The sequence below is a fragment of the Carassius auratus genome, unplaced genomic scaffold, assembly GCF_003368295.1.
Source record: "Carassius auratus strain Wakin unplaced genomic scaffold, ASM336829v1 scaf_tig00215723, whole genome shotgun sequence".
NCBI classification, from domain to species: Eukaryota; Metazoa; Chordata; class Actinopteri; order Cypriniformes; family Cyprinidae; genus Carassius; species Carassius auratus.
This window is the reverse complement of record NW_020528212.1, coordinates 462,323-480,300: the sequence shown is the minus strand read 5'-3', so window position 1 is coordinate 480,300 and position 17,978 is coordinate 462,323. Positions and strand designations below refer to the sequence as shown.

Sequence of the window (17,978 nt, the reverse complement as noted above, 5' to 3'; positions counted from 1 at the left end):
CTTTGGGTTTGAAACTTTAGTCTTTGCAACTTTAGGAATCTTATATATGCACAAATAACTTTTAACACTCCAAAGACAAAGGAAAACTTGAAATCGCATCATATGATCCCTTTAAACTCTAAACACAGTGTGTAGTACAAATACAATATTGAGTGAAATTTTTTAAATAGCCATTGAAAATATACTTGATGTTTTCTAAAGCTGTTTAGCATTATTACATTTCATGAAATCTCATGATGTCCATGAAGAACATGTGATCCTGCCATAGATTTTAGCCAAAACAAGGAATTCTAGAAGGCCAGGGAAGAGCCCTGTCAAGGAGTCAAGTCTATGCTCTTGGCATCTATATTTGGCAGCTATTTCGGACCCCCAGGACCAAGTCCAACCTCACTGATTGGGGAAGTCCTGAAATCTCAAAAACCTATTGCAAGACTCATCTCAGCAACAAAATCTGACATGAAGTGTCCCATAAATGTTGTTTCATATTTTAGGGCCCTTACATAGTCAACGCGAGAAACGCGAGCAAGCAACGCGAGCGACTTGCTCCCTTTCATAGTCTAAATGGTGGACGCAAGCATCACGGGCGATGCGTGTATGCAATACACCGCTCACGCAACAGAGGGTAGTAGAGTTGGGGTGGTATTAGTAGAGTCAGGTCGCGTGATATTCAGATCACAATGGCATTCTGTTGCTGATTTTACATCGGCGGCAACAAAGGCAACGCAGGGCAAATGTGGATGAATACGTATAAGTTCGCATAATTTTTCCTCTTCGCCCTCCATTGTATTCAAACCTTCTTCTTCTTCTGTAAACACAATATACTTGAATATCAAAAACTAGGACGACACATTTGGCTACGCACCGACGCATAATGGCGGCCGAAGCGTAACGATGCGTAGCCTCGGGGACGCGTATGCGTACAGATGCATTGACTATGAAACGGCCCTTAGGATGGTCCAGCCGAAGACTTGACCAGTTGCCGATTGTTTCTTTTAGTTTGGCGTCATGACTTATTCTCCTGTTTATTTCATCACTTTCTCCCATTCGTAGCAATATCTGAATGCACCGGGTTGGTTTGTCTGTAGTCTTCTTTGACCATATCTAGAATTTGTGTGAACTGCCCACGATGGCAAAAAATATTAAGGCAGGAACCTCAGTAGGGTTTGGGACACTAGCTGTGTTTTTATGATTTATTGAGTTTAGCTGTCTCATTGTAGTCCAGCTGCTCAGATCAAATGGATATCAAAGCTGATTTGGCCTGCCAAAAGTCACAATCAATTGACCTTCTTTGGATTAGGACATGTGGATGGTTTCACTGCAGCACTGGGGGATGGTTTCTGGAGGTAAAGGGGGTTTTGGGGAGGGCGGCTCCTGTTTATGCTTGGTTTCCAGGGATTATAGCATATAAAGCAGCTGCCCCTCTCCAGCTATCCCCTGAGTAGATCCAGCTGTACGGGACAGGACAGTTATTGAAAAACCGCATGCTAAGCCCAGGCTCACTGGGGTGGGCGGAGAGAGACAATGCAGGGGCTGACAAATAGTGGCAGGGGCGAGGGATCAGGCCTTAAAACAATAAGCAGACAAAAGACAGCAGACCCTGTACTGATGTAGCACGTTCCTCCCTGTCAGAGAGGGTCCTTCTCACAGCAGGAAGGGCTTTAATGGACACTATTGGAGTGTTTGATTCTCCTTGGGCCCAGAGCTTTTTACATTAGGATTTAACCAAAACATACTTCTGTAGGTGAGAGACGTCAGTGTTGTTGAATATAAACGAGTCATGAATAGTGATGTATCAGTATAGCAGACAGGTTGATTAATCAAGTGAATACAGTCTGATTACCTACTTGGCAGAAAACTTTTTTTCATTTTGTCAAGTCCTAAGACCACCAACATATTAGAAGATGCTAAACATTTTTGTCTTCAAATGTTTATAGTAAATAACACGTATAGTAACATTTTTGACTCGTTATATATGTCAAATGTTAAATCTCATTTAAGGTTTTCTTTTTTGTGTGTGTGTTTTATTTAGTGACTACCCTGTGAGTTTTGTTGTTTTGCAGGGTTGTTATAGTTAACTAAAAAAAAATAAAAATAAAATAAAAGCTAACAGAAATAATAATACTCTATATATTATATTATATAAAAAATAATAAAACAAAATGACTAAAACGAACTAGATTTTTAACTAGATTTAAATTGTTAAATAGTATTTAAGTAGAATTAAATTAAATATTATAAAATAATTTCAAAAAGTTAATTGTTTTATTATAAAAATGGGAAATATAAAAATGTAAAACTGTAATGATACTAAAGTAGCACATTTTTTTTAAGAAACAAGGTGTCTCATGTATTGCTCACAGAGCTCACAGATAAACTGATTATAATAACAGTATTTGTGTCATTGACCTTACAAGACCTTTAAAAAAAAGAGCTATATCCTTTGACAAAAATTGGCAAAGAGATAATTTTAGACCCTGTTAACAGCCCTACAAGCCGTATGGCTCTTTTTTTTTTTACCATTCTCCGCAGTGACCCATTTCTTGCTTTGTCTCGCCCCCGTTAAACCCAATTTAAATTCTATGTATTTGTTCCAGCATCAGTTCTCCAGCAGAGGCATCTCTCCTCGGAGGATGCATGATAGCGTGTGGTGCCTGTGGCAGGTGAATGTTGAGCTCCGCTGTCTCTCTCTGGGACTTCGGCTGCTGGTGTCATGATGTGCTCGGTGAACTCTGGGCTCATCTGGTGCTGTCTCGTTGCTCGTGGTGCACTTCCCAGGCCTGGCTGTGGGGGCGGCTGGCTGACTGACTGGCTGGCTGCTGTAGCAGTGTGATGAAAGTGGGTCATGATGTAGAATTAGGATGTCTGAAACAAGGCCAGTAAACAGCTTTGGAGCTGTAGTCTGTTTTAGCAATGAATATGCATCAAAATTTGGAATACTTCCTGCACAGAAAGTGTGACAACTAAACTTACATCTGTACTTTCACTTGATTTGTTAAATTCTTTTTTGGACATGCACAATGATAATAACATAGTATACCATAGTCCCGTGGTGTTACCATCTGATCATTCATAACTGATGAACTTTGCAGCACTGACACTGAACTAAATTTAATCAACAGTGAGCTAAACCGAGCTGAATAATGACAATGTTGTTTTCAGAAGAGCTGCTTTACAGCTATAATGGATGAAATCTGCAACACTTATTTAGCTGTTTATTTATTTTTGTAACAGCTTGTATTGCTTAAAGTGCTATACAAATACATTTGACTTCATGATGCGAAGCACTTTTTGTCTTCCACTCTCTGTGGAACAGGAAAGATATAATTCCTTCTGAATGAAGGAACATCTGGAGACACATTGCTGTGACCTTCCTGGTTAGATGTTGACATCTCTGCAGGTTTGACATTTTCTGCTCGGATGCGGAGCAGAGCCCAGCCCCCATAGAGGATAAAGATCTGTGAAGATTAGTGATAATCTGTGATCCGGCCTCGGCGTCATCATCCAGCTGAATATTAACAACCAGACAGTTCTGTTCAACTGATCTGAGATGTGTCTTTGAAAAAGGAAGCAAAGTGTCTCTCAAAAAGCTCACAGATGCATTGATGTATAATCTGTGCGTCCATCTACAATACCATCAAGTGATGATCTGTGACCCAGATTCAGCATTATCATACACCTGAATATTAACAATATTCACGGTTAACAATAATATTAACTGTTCAACTGATATGAGGTGTATTTAATTAGTTTATTTCAATATTTTTAATCTTACTTTTTAATTGTATTTTAATATTGTCTTTTAATCTTTGTTTATTTTGTATATATTTTAATATATCAAAAAGAATTTAAGATTTCCTTGCATATGCTTTAATTTAAAATCTGTGCTTCCATTTTTGTGTATTATTTATTCTGCAATGCTGTCAAATCATAATCTGTGATCCGCACTCAGAATCATCTTCATTCTGAATATTAACAACCAGGCATGCCAACTCTGCCATATAAATTAGGATTTAATTTATCTCCTCTTATTTTATTTTAGCTTATTTTATTTTTGATTTTAGCATGTTATTTTATTTTTTTTCTTGAACAAGGAAATATTGTTTTGCAAATTGCTCACTGATTCGTCGATTTATGTTCTGTATGATCTGTATCTATTTTTTGTGTGATATTATTAATTCTGCAGTGCTGTCAAGGGCTTCCTGTGAGCTGCATACATGTAGCTCAGTGAGAGACTCAGGTTGCTGCTGTTGTTGTTTTGTTTGTTTAAGATATTCTGGAGGAAATTGTAATAAATGGCTGGAGTTTGTGTAACCAGAACTAAACCGGGGAATTTGGAAGTCATATTATTGCGGTCTACTTCCTGAAGTTCCTGTACAGCTGGAGCTGCAGTCTGCAGTGTTTAAGCAGCACTTTGAGCTCTGCTGTTTGGTTTTATTGATAACAAACACAACTGATTTTCATATTCGATATGTTTTCAGTATACAGTGTGTGCTTATGTGCTTGGAGGATGGGTTCGTAAGGTCCAGGGCTGCAGGGTTTTCTGTAAATCACCCCCTGGTGCGCCCCTGGCCCTCTTGTCCTCCTGTCTGTGGCACACTGAGGGCTGGAGGTTAGAAATAAGCATCTGTGTGGGGAAAACGGTTATAATAACCACAGTAAACTTTGTTTTGCCTTTGTCCTGCCAGTGGAGTATGTTGGCGGTTGTCACTGGACTGCCTGGGTTTGTGGTGACGGCAGAATGTCATTAGGACTAGCTGTTGAGTTACTTCTGGGATTTCCAGCTTCATCTGTGCGCTCTAAGCTGTGGTGAGGTGCATTGTGGGTCATACTGGTTGTTATGGTGATTTGGCAGACCGGTTGTGCTCTGAGTTCCAGTGTTGGTCCTGTTCCCCTCTCATTAGGAAACTTGTGATTCAGCTTAGCGAGTCCTGGAGAGTAGGGACGGGAAATCCAAGCCCCCTCCCGTCTCCTCTCGCTTTCATTCCTCTCTTTTGTCATGAACTGCTCTCCCCTCCTCTCTGTAGAATTACTATACCGCATAACAGAGCAGAGCTTGTGACTTCTAAAGTAGTTTCTTACCGATCAGTCACACAATCATTTTGGCACTTATTTTGGGCAGAAGGTTTTTTTTTTTTATATGGGGCTTTGGTGCACTCTTATTTTCAGCTGTAAGCATGGTCAAATTAGCCAAAATAAATCTATAAATTTCCATTCAAATATTTTCGGTCTAAGTTTAAAAAAAATGTTTCTAATTTTTTTTTTAATTCTTTTTAAAATTAAAAGTCTCTGTGCTGTCGCTTTTGTTTAATTTAATGCAAAATAGTTTTTACCCAATTTGGTGTTCCTGGACAAAAATGACTGGCCTTTAAACATAGCTTGTAAATCTATGATCATAATATAAAAAGCATCATTTGTGGATAATTTTGGCAATGTTTACTCAAAAACTAAGGATAAGCTCAGATCAGTGAGTCCTGCGATATAATTCATTCCAAAAAATCAAAACAAACAAACAAACAAAAAAAACATATAGCCTGTCCTATTCGAAAGAGAATGAGATTATTAACAAATATATAATAATATATTATAATGTATGAAGCATAAAAAAAAAAAGTTGTTTGTTATACCCTGTGTAAGCAACGTCAGAAAGTTTTATTCCAATGGGATAACATTAACATTTTCAGAAAATCCTTTCCATGTCCAAGTGTAGACAAGCTTATTGCTTCCATATTAAGAAAAGCATTTGAAATTTGAAAAATGATCTCTGACACTTTTATTGCCACTAGATACAATTCTTATGTTATCATCCTGTTTCGCTTTGCACCAGAACATCTGTTCTTAAAGCAGCGCAGAGATCGGTTGAAACCCTCCCACTGTGGCTTATTCTCACAAACACGGGCCCCTGGCTGAGCCAGTCACTGGAAGCTGAGGTATAAATGCTTTCTGACAGAGCTGCTCCACCCTTGGCTCTCTGCAGAGGTCAGAACTTCAGTTCACGCTTGGAAAGACACCCCCTTGCAATTGTGTCAATGTACTGAACAGGATAAACCCATTACTGACTGCTTCCAAAGGATGAAAGCTGCATGTATTGCATGTAAGGGGGCAGACACTGGTTGGGACAGATTAGCATTAGCCGTGTGTGGTAGAGAGGGGGTCTGCATAAGGGAATGTGTTCCTCTGACCTGTTTGACTGTTTGGAAGTTAATGATTATAGCAGACTGAGTACAGCCAATACGAAAGGCAGGGAAGAGTCAGGTGAGGACATTCATGTTCACATAACAGCTATGAAAAACACCACTGGAAACATGTAGAAGGCAGCGTGTGTTCTATAGATTTTTGTCCAAGTCTTTTGTTTTGTCTTAAAAAACATGAAAAGAACCCCTCTGAAAATGTCTGGCATTGCTCCAGCTGAAAGTGAATGATTGTCTTTGGCCATGTTTGTCTTAGTCATAAACCAAAAGGAAATCTGTTATTTTCGTCCTTGAAAAATGTCCTTTCTTTACTGTGTAAACTCAACCCTCTGGCTGATTTTGACTATGGAAGGACTGTTTACCCTCATGTCGAGTCAAACGGCCCCTCAAGAACCACTATAGTGACCTTGTGTTCCCGTTGTGTTGCTGTGTTAGTGCGTGTCGCACAGTCTGGGTTATATTTTTATCCAAATTCAAGATTACATTTTGCTTTTTGTATAGCCCAATGAAAATTCACATTAAAATGAAGCTTTGGGACATTACAATAAAAAATATAAATGTTAATGCAAAAACGTGACCGTAATAAATTCAGTATAAATTCTTTATACTTTTCCATTACTATTATATACAAAAAAAAAAGAAAAAAAAAGACCAAAACCATTTTCATGCTTTACTTTAAATTCACTTGTAAATTGCTATTTACTACAGTGCCACTTTCGGTTGTTTGGGCTGCAGGTAGTAAACGTCCCCTGGTTGAAGTGCAGAAAGTAGTTAATGGCTTAACCCTCTTATCGCAGCTAAGGTGCTCTTCCTGACTCAGCTGATAATGTGGTCGGGTTGTTTTTAATGGGATTGGGCGTGAGCTGCCTCACTGTAATGGACTGAGAGGATGAAGAACAGTCCTCATCATCTGTGTCCTCTGTAGGACATCATTTCTGTTACAGAGTCTGGGATGATGTTATTGGATAAGAAAGATGGGTTTGTGAGTAGTGGTGAAACAACACAAATACATCAGTAGTCGATACCAATAACAGTGTCACAATTCTTGATGCAAATTAGCTACCACCGGAAAACAGATATGCAAATGAACACACTTCTTTCATGTGTGTTAATGTAACCTTACCTTTCCAAATAGCCATTTTGACATGTAGATGATCTTCATTGAGCATGTGCATGAATTCACAATATATGCTTGTTTATAATTATTTACCATTTTGACATAATTACAGTTGACTTTTAACAACAGTTTGGTACCAAAATACCATTTTGTTATTCTTTTCTCACTGGGTATCCGATGTGCTCAGGAACCCCAGCACACATGCACAAACACATACTGTCTGTTGCAGTCCCCATTGAGCTGTTCTGCAGCACTGCCTTGAATCCTGGAGTCTGTCACACATGAGTCATACTGCAATATATCATTGAGAGAGGGAGAGAAGAGGAGGGAGGGGAACAATACTGCTGCAACACTTAAAAAGAGAAAGGAAACAGCAGGAAGTCAGTATTGAATATTGATTCATGTTTTGCTGCTTGATTGCACAGTGCTTTAAGGATGCATTATGCAGCAGAACAATGCATATGCATGTAAGTCATTGCAAATTATTTTTCACACTTATGCAGAAAACCAAACATTCATCTTCAATAAAGAATCTTCAGTCCTCCTGTGGCATTAGAAAGGCATTGCTTTCTGATGCTGTTCTGAATGTTACTGGATGGTTGTTATTACATTAGGCGCATTAGGTCAGTGTTCGAAATGACAGCTGGGTTTTCTCTATGCTCAGACAGTCCTGTTTGTTTTTCTCTGATTGGTACAGAGTGCCCACTTGGAGTTGATGGATGCCTTGATGGCAGTGGGTGCCATGGAGACGGTGCGCACAGTCTTGGCGAGTGGCGGATCGGAGCTATTTGGTACAGATGCAACCTGGGACAGAGCCCTGCTTTCCTGGGTGAATACGGTGAGTCATTTAATGAACTTAAGCAGCAGTTTTTTTGAGCTCAAATAACTCGTATAAACTCATTAACCCATACATCTAACTAAAAATAATAATTTACAATGGTAAAAATGTAGCTATAACAATTTACTTCATCATTTACTCACTCATTCCAAACCTTTTAGACAAAATTTTCATTATTGGGTGAACTATACCTTACACTTCCCTGTTTACATGAACCAACTAACTTCTAATATATAATATTACTGGCCCTAAAATAGAACCCTGTGGAACACCTTTACAAAAGACGCTCTGGGTGTGTGCTTCAGCAAATAAAGTCATGTAGACTACTTTAAATTTTTTCTTTGATGTCATTGTCATAAGGTGTTTTTTCTTTTTTCTTTTGTGTAGCTGAATCAAAAACTAAAAGAACAAACAGATGGAACACAAAATGACGCATCTCAGCCTAGTACTCAACCAGAGCCTGTTCAACCTTCGGTAAGAAACACTCATAAACAAACACATACAGACTTGCTCACGAAAAGCTCAAAGGGCACATGTGTAAGATAACTTGACCACTACACCTCTACACAAACAGTCACTCATTTTCCTTAGCAGCACTATCTTTCCTCAAGGTCTACTTTGCTGTCTAAATACCTATCCTATCCTCTTCCTCCTCCTCACTTGCTCTTCTTACCTCTTTCTCCTCGCATATTCCTTCACTTCTTTCTGACAGTGTCCCACACGCTGGTACTGGAAACTTGTTCCTGTAAGTCTTTCTCTTGTCTTCCATTCCACCTTCTTTCCTCCATTTTCCTGTCCTACACTCATATAAATCTGTCCTCTTTCGCCCCCTGCTGGCAGCCCAGATTACGTAGATGGAATTTGATTCCTTTGACCCTGTTTGGATAATTAATCAAAATCATGCCTCAATTTTAGACTCCTCCACCTCATATCATGGACATTTATGCATCTATTAGATTAAATATTAATAAGTATAATAATAATGTAAATGACTTGCAGAATACCTGTAGAATTGTGTGGTGTTTATAGTAATAGAAAATAAAAAGTATAGATGCAGCTTTTTGTTGATATCCTGTGTATCTTATCATGACTCATATGTATCCTCAACATTTCACTGCTGTTTTTGAGAGATGTAGTTGTAGTTTCATTGCATCAGTTTCTTGTGCTTGCACCGTAGGTTCTGCATTTAAAAGTTATGTGGATTTCTTGAGGGACATGACTTAGATTTAGACGTATCCTCTAGGTGAACCAAAATTGGAGTCAAAGACAGAATTGTTTAGTATCGTGGTTTTCTGAGAAAACGTCTTCCATTAGAGGAGTATTGTTAGTTGTCTTAACATCCTGCACCATCATTTGCATTACAAAAAATAAGCCAGAAATAAACACGGCATGTAAATTAAACCATAGTCTGTGGTGGTTTAGTGAATATAGTGTGTCTGTGTTATTAGTGCACTTATCTCCTAGTGCATGTTGTGTGTATCAAGTGGAAAAGGTCTCTACTGATGTATTGGGTGTTGGCTGTTCACACAGCTGCCTCTGTTCATTGCTCTGACCTGTTGAAGACTAAGTCTCCTGAGTGTTTGCTGTCCCACTTTCCGTTAACAATATCCTTGCTGTTCCTCAACTTATGTCTCATTCGCTTTTACTGCATTTTGTCTTCATGCACTGCTTGCATGGATTCCTTTTTGTTTTTCTCCTGGATATTTATTGCCATCTGGTGTTAGTTTCTTTGATATGGATATGTTTCCATCTCTATTTTTGCATTTACACAACATTCCCTGTCAGTGAAAAATGAGCAGTTTCATAATAACCTATATCTAGTAACAAGCAACAAAACACTTCATCCAATATTGCAGTTCAACACATTATTTTTCTTGTTCAGATCCGGTACAGGAAGGACAGGATGCAGTCTAAGCTCAAACCCCATTTTCCTGTGGTGAGTGAAGTGAAGGATCTCTCAAACGGATGTGCTATTTCTGCAGTTATTCACCATTACTGTCCTGGTCTACTGAGATTAGAAGGTATGATCACATTTCAAATCTGAATCTGTCATTTTGTAGATGTGTAAGAAATTGATTTAATTTTTTTTGTCCTGTTAGATGTATGTATGAAGGACTCCATGTCTGTGGCTGACAGCCTGTACAACCTACAGCTGATTCGGGAGTTCTGTGACAGCTGTTTAAAGAGCTGCTGCCCTCTACAGTTGGAAGATATGCTCTACAGCCCAGCAGAATTAAAGGTATATAAAACCTAAATTAAAACATAAAGAGGAGAGGTAGTATGTCTAGTGTTGATTATGTTAAACTATTCTTCTAAGTATGCAGTAGCCCAGTGCACTAAAAGTGGGGCCATAGGCTTGCACAATGTAGCAGTTTTTCCATTGCTATGGTTAATCAGACACTTTAAGATTAGTCTTTACAGCATTCAGTAACAATAAGTGCTGAAGAAACATCAACTTGTGGATTCACTTCACATAATTATAATGGGATGATTTTTAATAAGAATACTGTACTATGGGACATTATGGTATTTTATGTGTATTGTGCTTTTCTCTTTCTAGATAAACATAGTGAGCTTTCTGGCAGAGCTATTGTATTGGTTTGAGGTCTCAAAGCCAGAGTTTGTTCAGCCCCTACAGGAATCTGAGCTGACTGGTAGGTGTATGTCTTAATGAACAAATAGTTTATTTTCCTGTAGATCTGAAAATTTGTATGTTGCTTTTTTGATTTCTTCAGTGACAGTCTGTTAAAAAGGAATGTGTAAGATGAAGTACTTTTTTATTCTTGTAGAAACATCTGGAAGGACCAGCAATGGCAAAAGCGCGTCAAGCAACAGGTAGAACTGAATTTTTGGCATTTGTTTTTATAGCTAAGAACGCACAAAATTATTCCAAAGCAAATTTTCTTTTTTCTTTTTTTCAAATGATCACTTAAATGAGCCTTTGTAAAATCAAGGCATAAGCTTAACGTGATTTACTTGTCTTTTATGTGCCAGTGGTTCTCCGTCTATTTTCAAAATGCCTTTCCTGCCCATCTCTTCCCCTGTGACTGCAGCAACAGGTGAGGAAAATGTGTTGTTACTCTGTCCTGAGTCATCATTTGCCATTATTTGTTTGTTCCGTTTTTTGTGATGTATGTACACACTGTGTTTATTCTTTTTTGCTTAAAGGGAATTTTACATGGTCTGTGTTTGCATGTTGTATGTGTCATCCAGTCGTGTGTGTTGTGTTTTCTCTATGATCAGGATCTCTGACTCAGTCTACCTCAATGTCTCATGTAGAGGCAGCAGGAAGAACTTGGACTAAGAAACCAATTAGGTAAGGTACTTCATTGTTTTATTCATTTTTTTTTTCCTTCTTAATACTTTTTAGGGGAATTCATCTTTTTTTTTTTCTTGATTGCTCTTCAGCCGTCCCCTGTCCTCTGCTGTGTCCTTTAGTATTCCTTTTGGACTGGACAGTGATGTGGACATTGTGATGGGGAACCCTGTTATAACTCGGTCTGTCAGTTCGGACAATCTTAACCCTGCTGGACAATCCATGACACATGTCCCATACACACCCCCAGAGGACCTCAGTCACTTGCTTAGTAAAGCTCCTGGGCCAAATGGCCCTCAAAGAGCTTCTTGGGCCACTCGAACTCGTCCGATGCTAGCTGAAGAGAACGGCATTGATGATAGTGAAACAGGAGAGCTACCAACCATTGAAGAGGCACTGCAGATCATCCACAACGATGAGAAGATAGAGCCTCGCCTTCACCCGGACGGGGCACCTGATGGTTTCTACCTGCATTCGCCAGGTGATTCAGCAACTGCTAGACTTAATGGCAGCCCAGTGACTCTCAGCTCTTCAGCCCCGTCCCGCTCAGGAATGCTCTACCACCGATCCTCAGGAGTCCCGCCAGAGCCAAGCCGCACCAGACACCCCTCAGGGGGATCCAGAGATGATGACTCCGTATTAAGAGATGGAAGTGTGGATTCGGATGCCTCGGAAGATATTCCAAAAACTCAATCCACCCCTGCCACACCTGCCTCGGGTCCTCGCATAACACAACCGCGTGGTGAAGAGACACCGGATAGTGGTGTTAGGATGACCAATTTTGCCAAGCGGAAGAAGAAACTTGTTTCAGAACAGGAACAACCCAGTGAACCACCGGCCCCACAGATGACTACATGGGCCAAAAAATCAGAGGAGAGTCCTAGTAAGAGTCCTGCTCTTAACAATGAAATGTCAGAGCTAGGGGCAAGGCTGGAGGAGAAGCGGAAGGCTATTGAGGCTCAGAAGAAGCGTATAGAGGCCATCTTTGCCAAACACCGGCAACGGCTGGGAAAAACGGCCTTTCTGCAGTTAAAGAAGGAGCAAGAGGATGGGGATGGTGAAGAAGGACGTCAAGGGGAGGTTGGTACCTCTGTAGAAGATGACATCAGCCGTTTGGCGCTAGAGGAGAAACTGGCACGCTTGGAGAGCGAAGAGCAGCAAGAGGAGGAACGGTTGAAAACGGGCCCCTCAGTAGAAGAAGAGGGAAATATCAAGCCCTCTGTCCAACAAGACAATCTGGGAGAGAAAGAAAAAGCTGGATCAGGAGTTCCTGGAGGAAAAGGCACGGCCCCTCTGGGAGATTACAACAATGCTGTCACTAAACTAAGTGCTGCTCTCAATTCTCTCCAAAATGATATGCAGCGCCTCTCGGAGCAGCAGAACCAGCTGATGAAGAAGAAGGCAGCTCCTAACAATCAGGCTTGGGTCATCCCACCCAGCTCCAAACCCTCAACAACTGCACCTTCTCGTTTGTCAAGGGAGTCCACTCGTGACCTGCCCTCTGCCTCCTCTTCTCCTTCCCCATCTCGCAAGATTGCAAGTCACACCGCTCCCCCCAAATCACCATCATCCCACCGTAGGGCACAGTCTGCACCTCCAAAAAGCCCCAAACTGCAACACCACCCTCGGCCTGCAGAGCTCAAGACTCCTATTTCCACAAGAGTTATTACTCCCCCTCAAAGTGTTGACAGTCTCCCTCGTTTGCGAAGAGCATCCCCATGGCAGTGCAAGGATCAGAACTCATCCTCTTTCAGCATAGGTACCTCCAGTCAGAGTGAGTCCCGCTCAGCTTCGTCCCTGGCTAGACCAGAGGACACCTTCTCAGACACCGGCTCCAGTGAGGACCAAACAATCTTCAGTATGGACCTGGATAGCGGATCCTCACAGATTCTGCCCCGAAAGGAGCGCCAGGGTGGTGGCAGCAGCTCAGGAGCTCCTTCTGAGTGCTCCTTTGAGAGTGACGTTCCTGCAGCGGCTTTCAATGGCAAACGCAACAGCCTTATCGAGATCTCACTGTCCTCTCTCAAAGCATTAGAGGGTGAAGAAGCCGATCAGGGCCAGGATATCTTCTCCGATTCAATGAGCGACCAAACGGAGCCAGAAACTAGGGGTGGAGTTGGATTCTTCTTCAAGGTTAGGGGAGAATCACATGCTAAACTTGGAGACTTTTTAGCCTGAAAGGTGAAGCTGTGTTTAATTGTCTGAAACTCTCTAGCAGGATGAAGCTCGACCTGAGGATGAGATGGAGAGGAGAAGAGCTGCATTACTTGAGAAACAACAGAAGAGAGCAGAGGAGATGAAGAGACGAAGACAGGAACAAGAAAGAGAGAGGGAGGCAAGGTAAGGCTTACCAACAAACTTGTAAAAAAAAGTGACAGTTATGAATGATGGCACACAAATCTTTAGACATACTGAGAGTAAAGTGTAATTTCTATTTCTTAGCAGTTAGTTAGCCTTTCATAGAATGAGGGGTCTGAGCCAAATGTGAAATAAGTGCTGAAACAAGTCCCTTAAGTCCTTTATTATCACTAAGTGTTTTCATATAAGGGTTTATATATATATATATATATATATATATATATATATATATATATATATATATATGTGCCATTTTAATGCACTTCAACTTATGTTAATCCCTATATTACCTTTTGGAAATTGTGAGCTTTATCAGTGCTGTCTATAAATGTTACAGTAGGTCATCTTCAGTGGATGAGCCTCGCAGAGGAGAGGAGAGACCCCGAACCCCTGTTACCCCTCCACCTCCACGCACCCCTCCACCAGAGGGCACTCCTCAGCGACGTGGAGACTTCACCCGCCAGGAGTATGAACGGCGACATCAGCTAAAAATAATGGAGGATCTAGATAAAGTTCTCCGCCAGAAACCCACTACAGTAAGAGGCGTCAAGAAGCAGAGGCCCAAAACAGTGTTCAGAGACGACTCCGACCTCTCTCGCAGCCCTGCCAAAGGGTTTATGGGTAAGTCATTGATCATCCGGAAGCTTATTTTCTTTCCATTTGATAATCACAGTTAGAAAGCTATATGTGATTTGTCTTCTCTTTTTTTCTCTCTCAGGTTCTAGACTAAATAAAGTTTACTCCCATTCAACAATGAATCTGTCCTCCATGGCCAATGACAGTGGAACGCTAACTGTCAGAAAATCTCCCAGGTAAATCAAATCTGTATTCGTTTTTCTGATGAAACATCTGCTCTTTTTTTGTGACCTCATCTCTAAATATCTATTCCTTCCCACAGTCGTTCTCATTCACCATCTAGACCGCGATCTCCAGGCCGTCTTGCTGCACAGAATGGGGACTGGGAAAATGGATCTACTATTTCATCCCCAGCTTCTATTCCAGAATACACCGGTAAACTACAAAAATGACATGATTTGCAGTTTAGTTAGTGGTCCTTACTAAGGCATTTGCTCAATATTGGGTTTAATTATTTCAACAACCTCAGGAATTAAATTTGGTGAACTACTTATTGGACACTCTTTGGTGATTATATGAGGAGACTAGGGGTGAGCAATATACTGGTAGACACGATTAACCAGTAGAGATCGTCTTTATCTTGGTGGCATGCTCATGTGATGTTGCGGTGCTACATGGTTACGAAAACGTATTGTTTGCATGCATTTTTAAGCACTGTGATTTTAAAAAACAAGTGATTTTTAAGCTGTTGAAATTACAATAAGCAGTGAAAGAGAACTCATTTCTCTATATGCTTTAGGGCTGTCACTTTTGAGAAAAATCTGTGCAACAGACTTAGTAACCATCTAGCAATGTCGTAGCATTGTAGTTTGTGAATTCTGCATGGGCAAGTGCCATTTGCAGAAAATCAAGGTATTTTATGATTGTTTACATTTGGTTGTATGATTAAAAAATTGTGACTTTTAAACAATGACATGCATTTTTGCACTTCCGTTTCAGGACCGAAACTCTACAAGGAGCCAAGCTTCAAGTCCAATAAGTTCATTATCCATAATGCCATCTCTCGCTGTTGTTTGGCAGGCAAGGTCAACGAACCGCAAAAAAACAAGATTGTAGAGGTGAGTGACCTGTCAGTCAGCCCATTTAGTACACTCTGGGCACTCACGACTCACTGCAGACAGCCAACACATATTTGCATGATGCATTTGAATGCATGATGTAATGGTCTGTTCCATTCATTTGTATTTCTTTCTCGTCTACGAAAGGAAATGGAGAAAAGCTCTGCGAACCATTTCCTCATCCTGTTCCGGGATGCCAGCTGTCAGTTCCGGGCAGTTTACACCATGAACCCCGAGACGGAGGAGATGGTTCGGCTCACAGGTATTGGGCCGCGTGTTATCAGTCTCGCTATGGTGGAGTCGATCTACAAGTACAGCTCTGACCGCAAGCAGTTCACTGCCATCCCGTCCAAGACCATGTCCATGAGCGTGGATGCCTTCACCATTCCCAACCACCTATGGGAGCGCAAGCGCCCAGGAACCCCAAAGAAGCTTGGGACCCCGAAATAAAGGCTGCTGGAAATGCCAACTATGCCTGAGCTGGCCACGCCACCCTGGATTTCTGTCCCCACTCCGGCAGAGTACCAGGGTACAGTGGAGTGCATGCCTGGAGAAGGAGTGGGATAACTAAAAAGAGGCCCTAATCCTAAGACCCGAAAATCCTAAAATAAAGTCCTCTCAGAAGTTTATAGTGGGTGACTGTGCAAAACCCTTACAAAGATCCATTCAGAAATCCCCATTGCCATTTTCTTAAGGTATCTCAAGTGAACACAAGTCATATTTCAATGGGCCTGATTGGTTTTCTAAGACTGTACAAAATGTATCCTTGGCATTTTAGATGCGACTTTCCAGTCTAAGTAAAATGAATGTCCTCCAGAAAACGATCCTCAGAAATCTTCCAGCTCCTTCCCTCCTTTACTCACTGAACTGGATCCATTGACATGTAAAGGAAGCCCCAGATGAAATTGGATCTTCGCTCTTTGATGAATGTAGGGCACAAACCAACACAGGCCTTCTTATCGTCTTGTTTATCGTCATCAGCTTCTCAGTCTTAAGGGACTGAATGTAGAACTGTATTACAAGGGGGCACAGCCACTCTCCTTTGCCATGTCATGTGAAAAATCCCCTTGCTGCTGTCCATTTCCAGTCTGTATTGCTCTCTAATCAAACCGCCATGTCGTTTATCCTTCCTAAAGTCAGTCAGAGACATCTGGATGCTTGCTTCGGACCTAATCTAACTGGATCACTCAAGGTTTTGGACCTCAGGAGAGCATGTTAAAGACTCAGATATTTTTCCTTCCCGTTTGCTTTAAGAATGAATGAAAAAGCGAAAAGATGCCAGAACGTGCTGTTGATTTCCATTAATGATACTCGAAAAAATGAAGGAAGTCTTTTTACTCTGTTTAGCTGTAACTGGAAAAATAATGTAACGAGAAGAGAAAAAAAATCAAGGCTGATTTAATATACTGTATATCTGAATGCTGTTTATTGCCGATTCTTTCATTTTTGACAATGATTTGTATATTGTGGCGATTTGTAAGCAATGAATAAGCTACCCTTGCTGCTTCACTACTAGAGCTGGATGTGCTGGTGTGAATGAGTGTGTGAGCGGGACCGGGAACAGAACGAGACGGATGGTGAGAAATCAATAAAGGCAAATCTGATATTAACTCTCACTTATGTACCCAGAGCTGAATGAACAAGTAGTCCTGTTTGGTGTAATGCATCCTTCCCCCCGACATGCAGCAGCACATAGTGATATACCAATAGTAAACACCAACAGAAAGTGATATTAAACAATTGCTAAAAGGAAGTGATAAAAGGCAGATGAGCAGCCCTGGTGTCTGCAGCCTTAAACAGTTATTATGTTGTTTATACTACTACGATCTATGAATTGTCTCCCAACTGTCTAACTTGGCCTTATGCGTTTCTTGGATGGCTTGAAGTGGTCTTTTTGTATGAAAAAAAGGGCATTAAGTCTGTTTCTCTTTTATCAAAGCACTAAAACAACTGATTCAGTCAGGCCACCCTTTCCTGTTTTCGAAGGATCAGATGAAGTACTTTACAGATTTGCTGTAAAGATGTACATATTTTTGTAAAGAGCCAAAAAAAAAATCATTTTTGAAGTGATTGGATAATATGTTTCTGTCAAATGAATGGGAGATGTGTATTTGTGTGTAGGTTGCATGTGTTTGTCTGTTGGTGAAACATGAAGGTGTATTGTAACTGGATTCTGTGCAATTGTGTAGAATGTTAGGTCACCTAAGGTATATGTATTTATTGGGTAAGGATGAGCTAGAGTTTTCCGTATAGTTCCAGATTTTATTATTTATGTTATGGCAAATGTGGTGATTCACGCGTTCATTTCAGAAAGCGCATTAATGTTTTCTGTTTTTCTTTTACCGTTTCCATGTTCATGTTGGTAGATTTTGTTTTCTCCCAAATACTTTGATTATGGATTAATCCCATGTGACAGGATTAGAAAAATAAAATCATTTTTAAATAATTCCGGTTCTTTCTCATCGTC

The 17,978-nt window shown here is 40.6% G+C and overlaps 1 protein-coding gene across 6 annotated transcripts in view; it reads left to right on the top strand.

The window, feature by feature from the left end:
• Positions 1-17,957, top strand: part of LOC113095435 (calmodulin-regulated spectrin-associated protein 3-like) — a 30,218-nt gene extending 12,261 nt beyond the window's left edge. Inside the window, exons 3-18 of one of the 6 annotated variants that reach the window (XM_026260967.1) lie at positions 8,003-8,143; positions 8,531-8,617; positions 8,856-8,888; positions 10,026-10,164; positions 10,243-10,382; positions 10,704-10,797; positions 10,933-10,978; positions 11,138-11,202; positions 11,423-11,459; positions 11,582-13,592; positions 13,675-13,799; positions 14,155-14,438; positions 14,536-14,629; positions 14,716-14,828; positions 15,393-15,511; positions 15,659-17,957. In XM_026260967.1, coding sequence (XP_026116752.1) covers positions 8,003-8,143; positions 8,531-8,617; positions 8,856-8,888; positions 10,026-10,164; positions 10,243-10,382; positions 10,704-10,797; positions 10,933-10,978; positions 11,138-11,202; positions 11,423-11,459; positions 11,582-13,592; positions 13,675-13,799; positions 14,155-14,438; positions 14,536-14,629; positions 14,716-14,828; positions 15,393-15,511; positions 15,659-15,961 — 3,831 coding nt within the window. In that variant the 3' untranslated portion in view covers positions 15,962-17,957. Of the gene's footprint in view, positions 1-8,002; positions 8,144-8,530; positions 8,618-8,855; positions 8,889-10,025; positions 10,165-10,242; positions 10,383-10,703; positions 10,798-10,932; positions 10,979-11,137; positions 11,203-11,386; positions 11,460-11,551; positions 13,593-13,674; positions 13,800-14,154; positions 14,439-14,535; positions 14,630-14,715; positions 14,829-15,392; positions 15,512-15,658 lie in introns of all 6 variants that reach the window. The other 5 variants (XM_026260966.1, XM_026260964.1, XM_026260963.1 and 2 more) reach the window with 5 other exon arrangements.
• Positions 17,958-17,978: the final 21 nt, after the last annotated feature.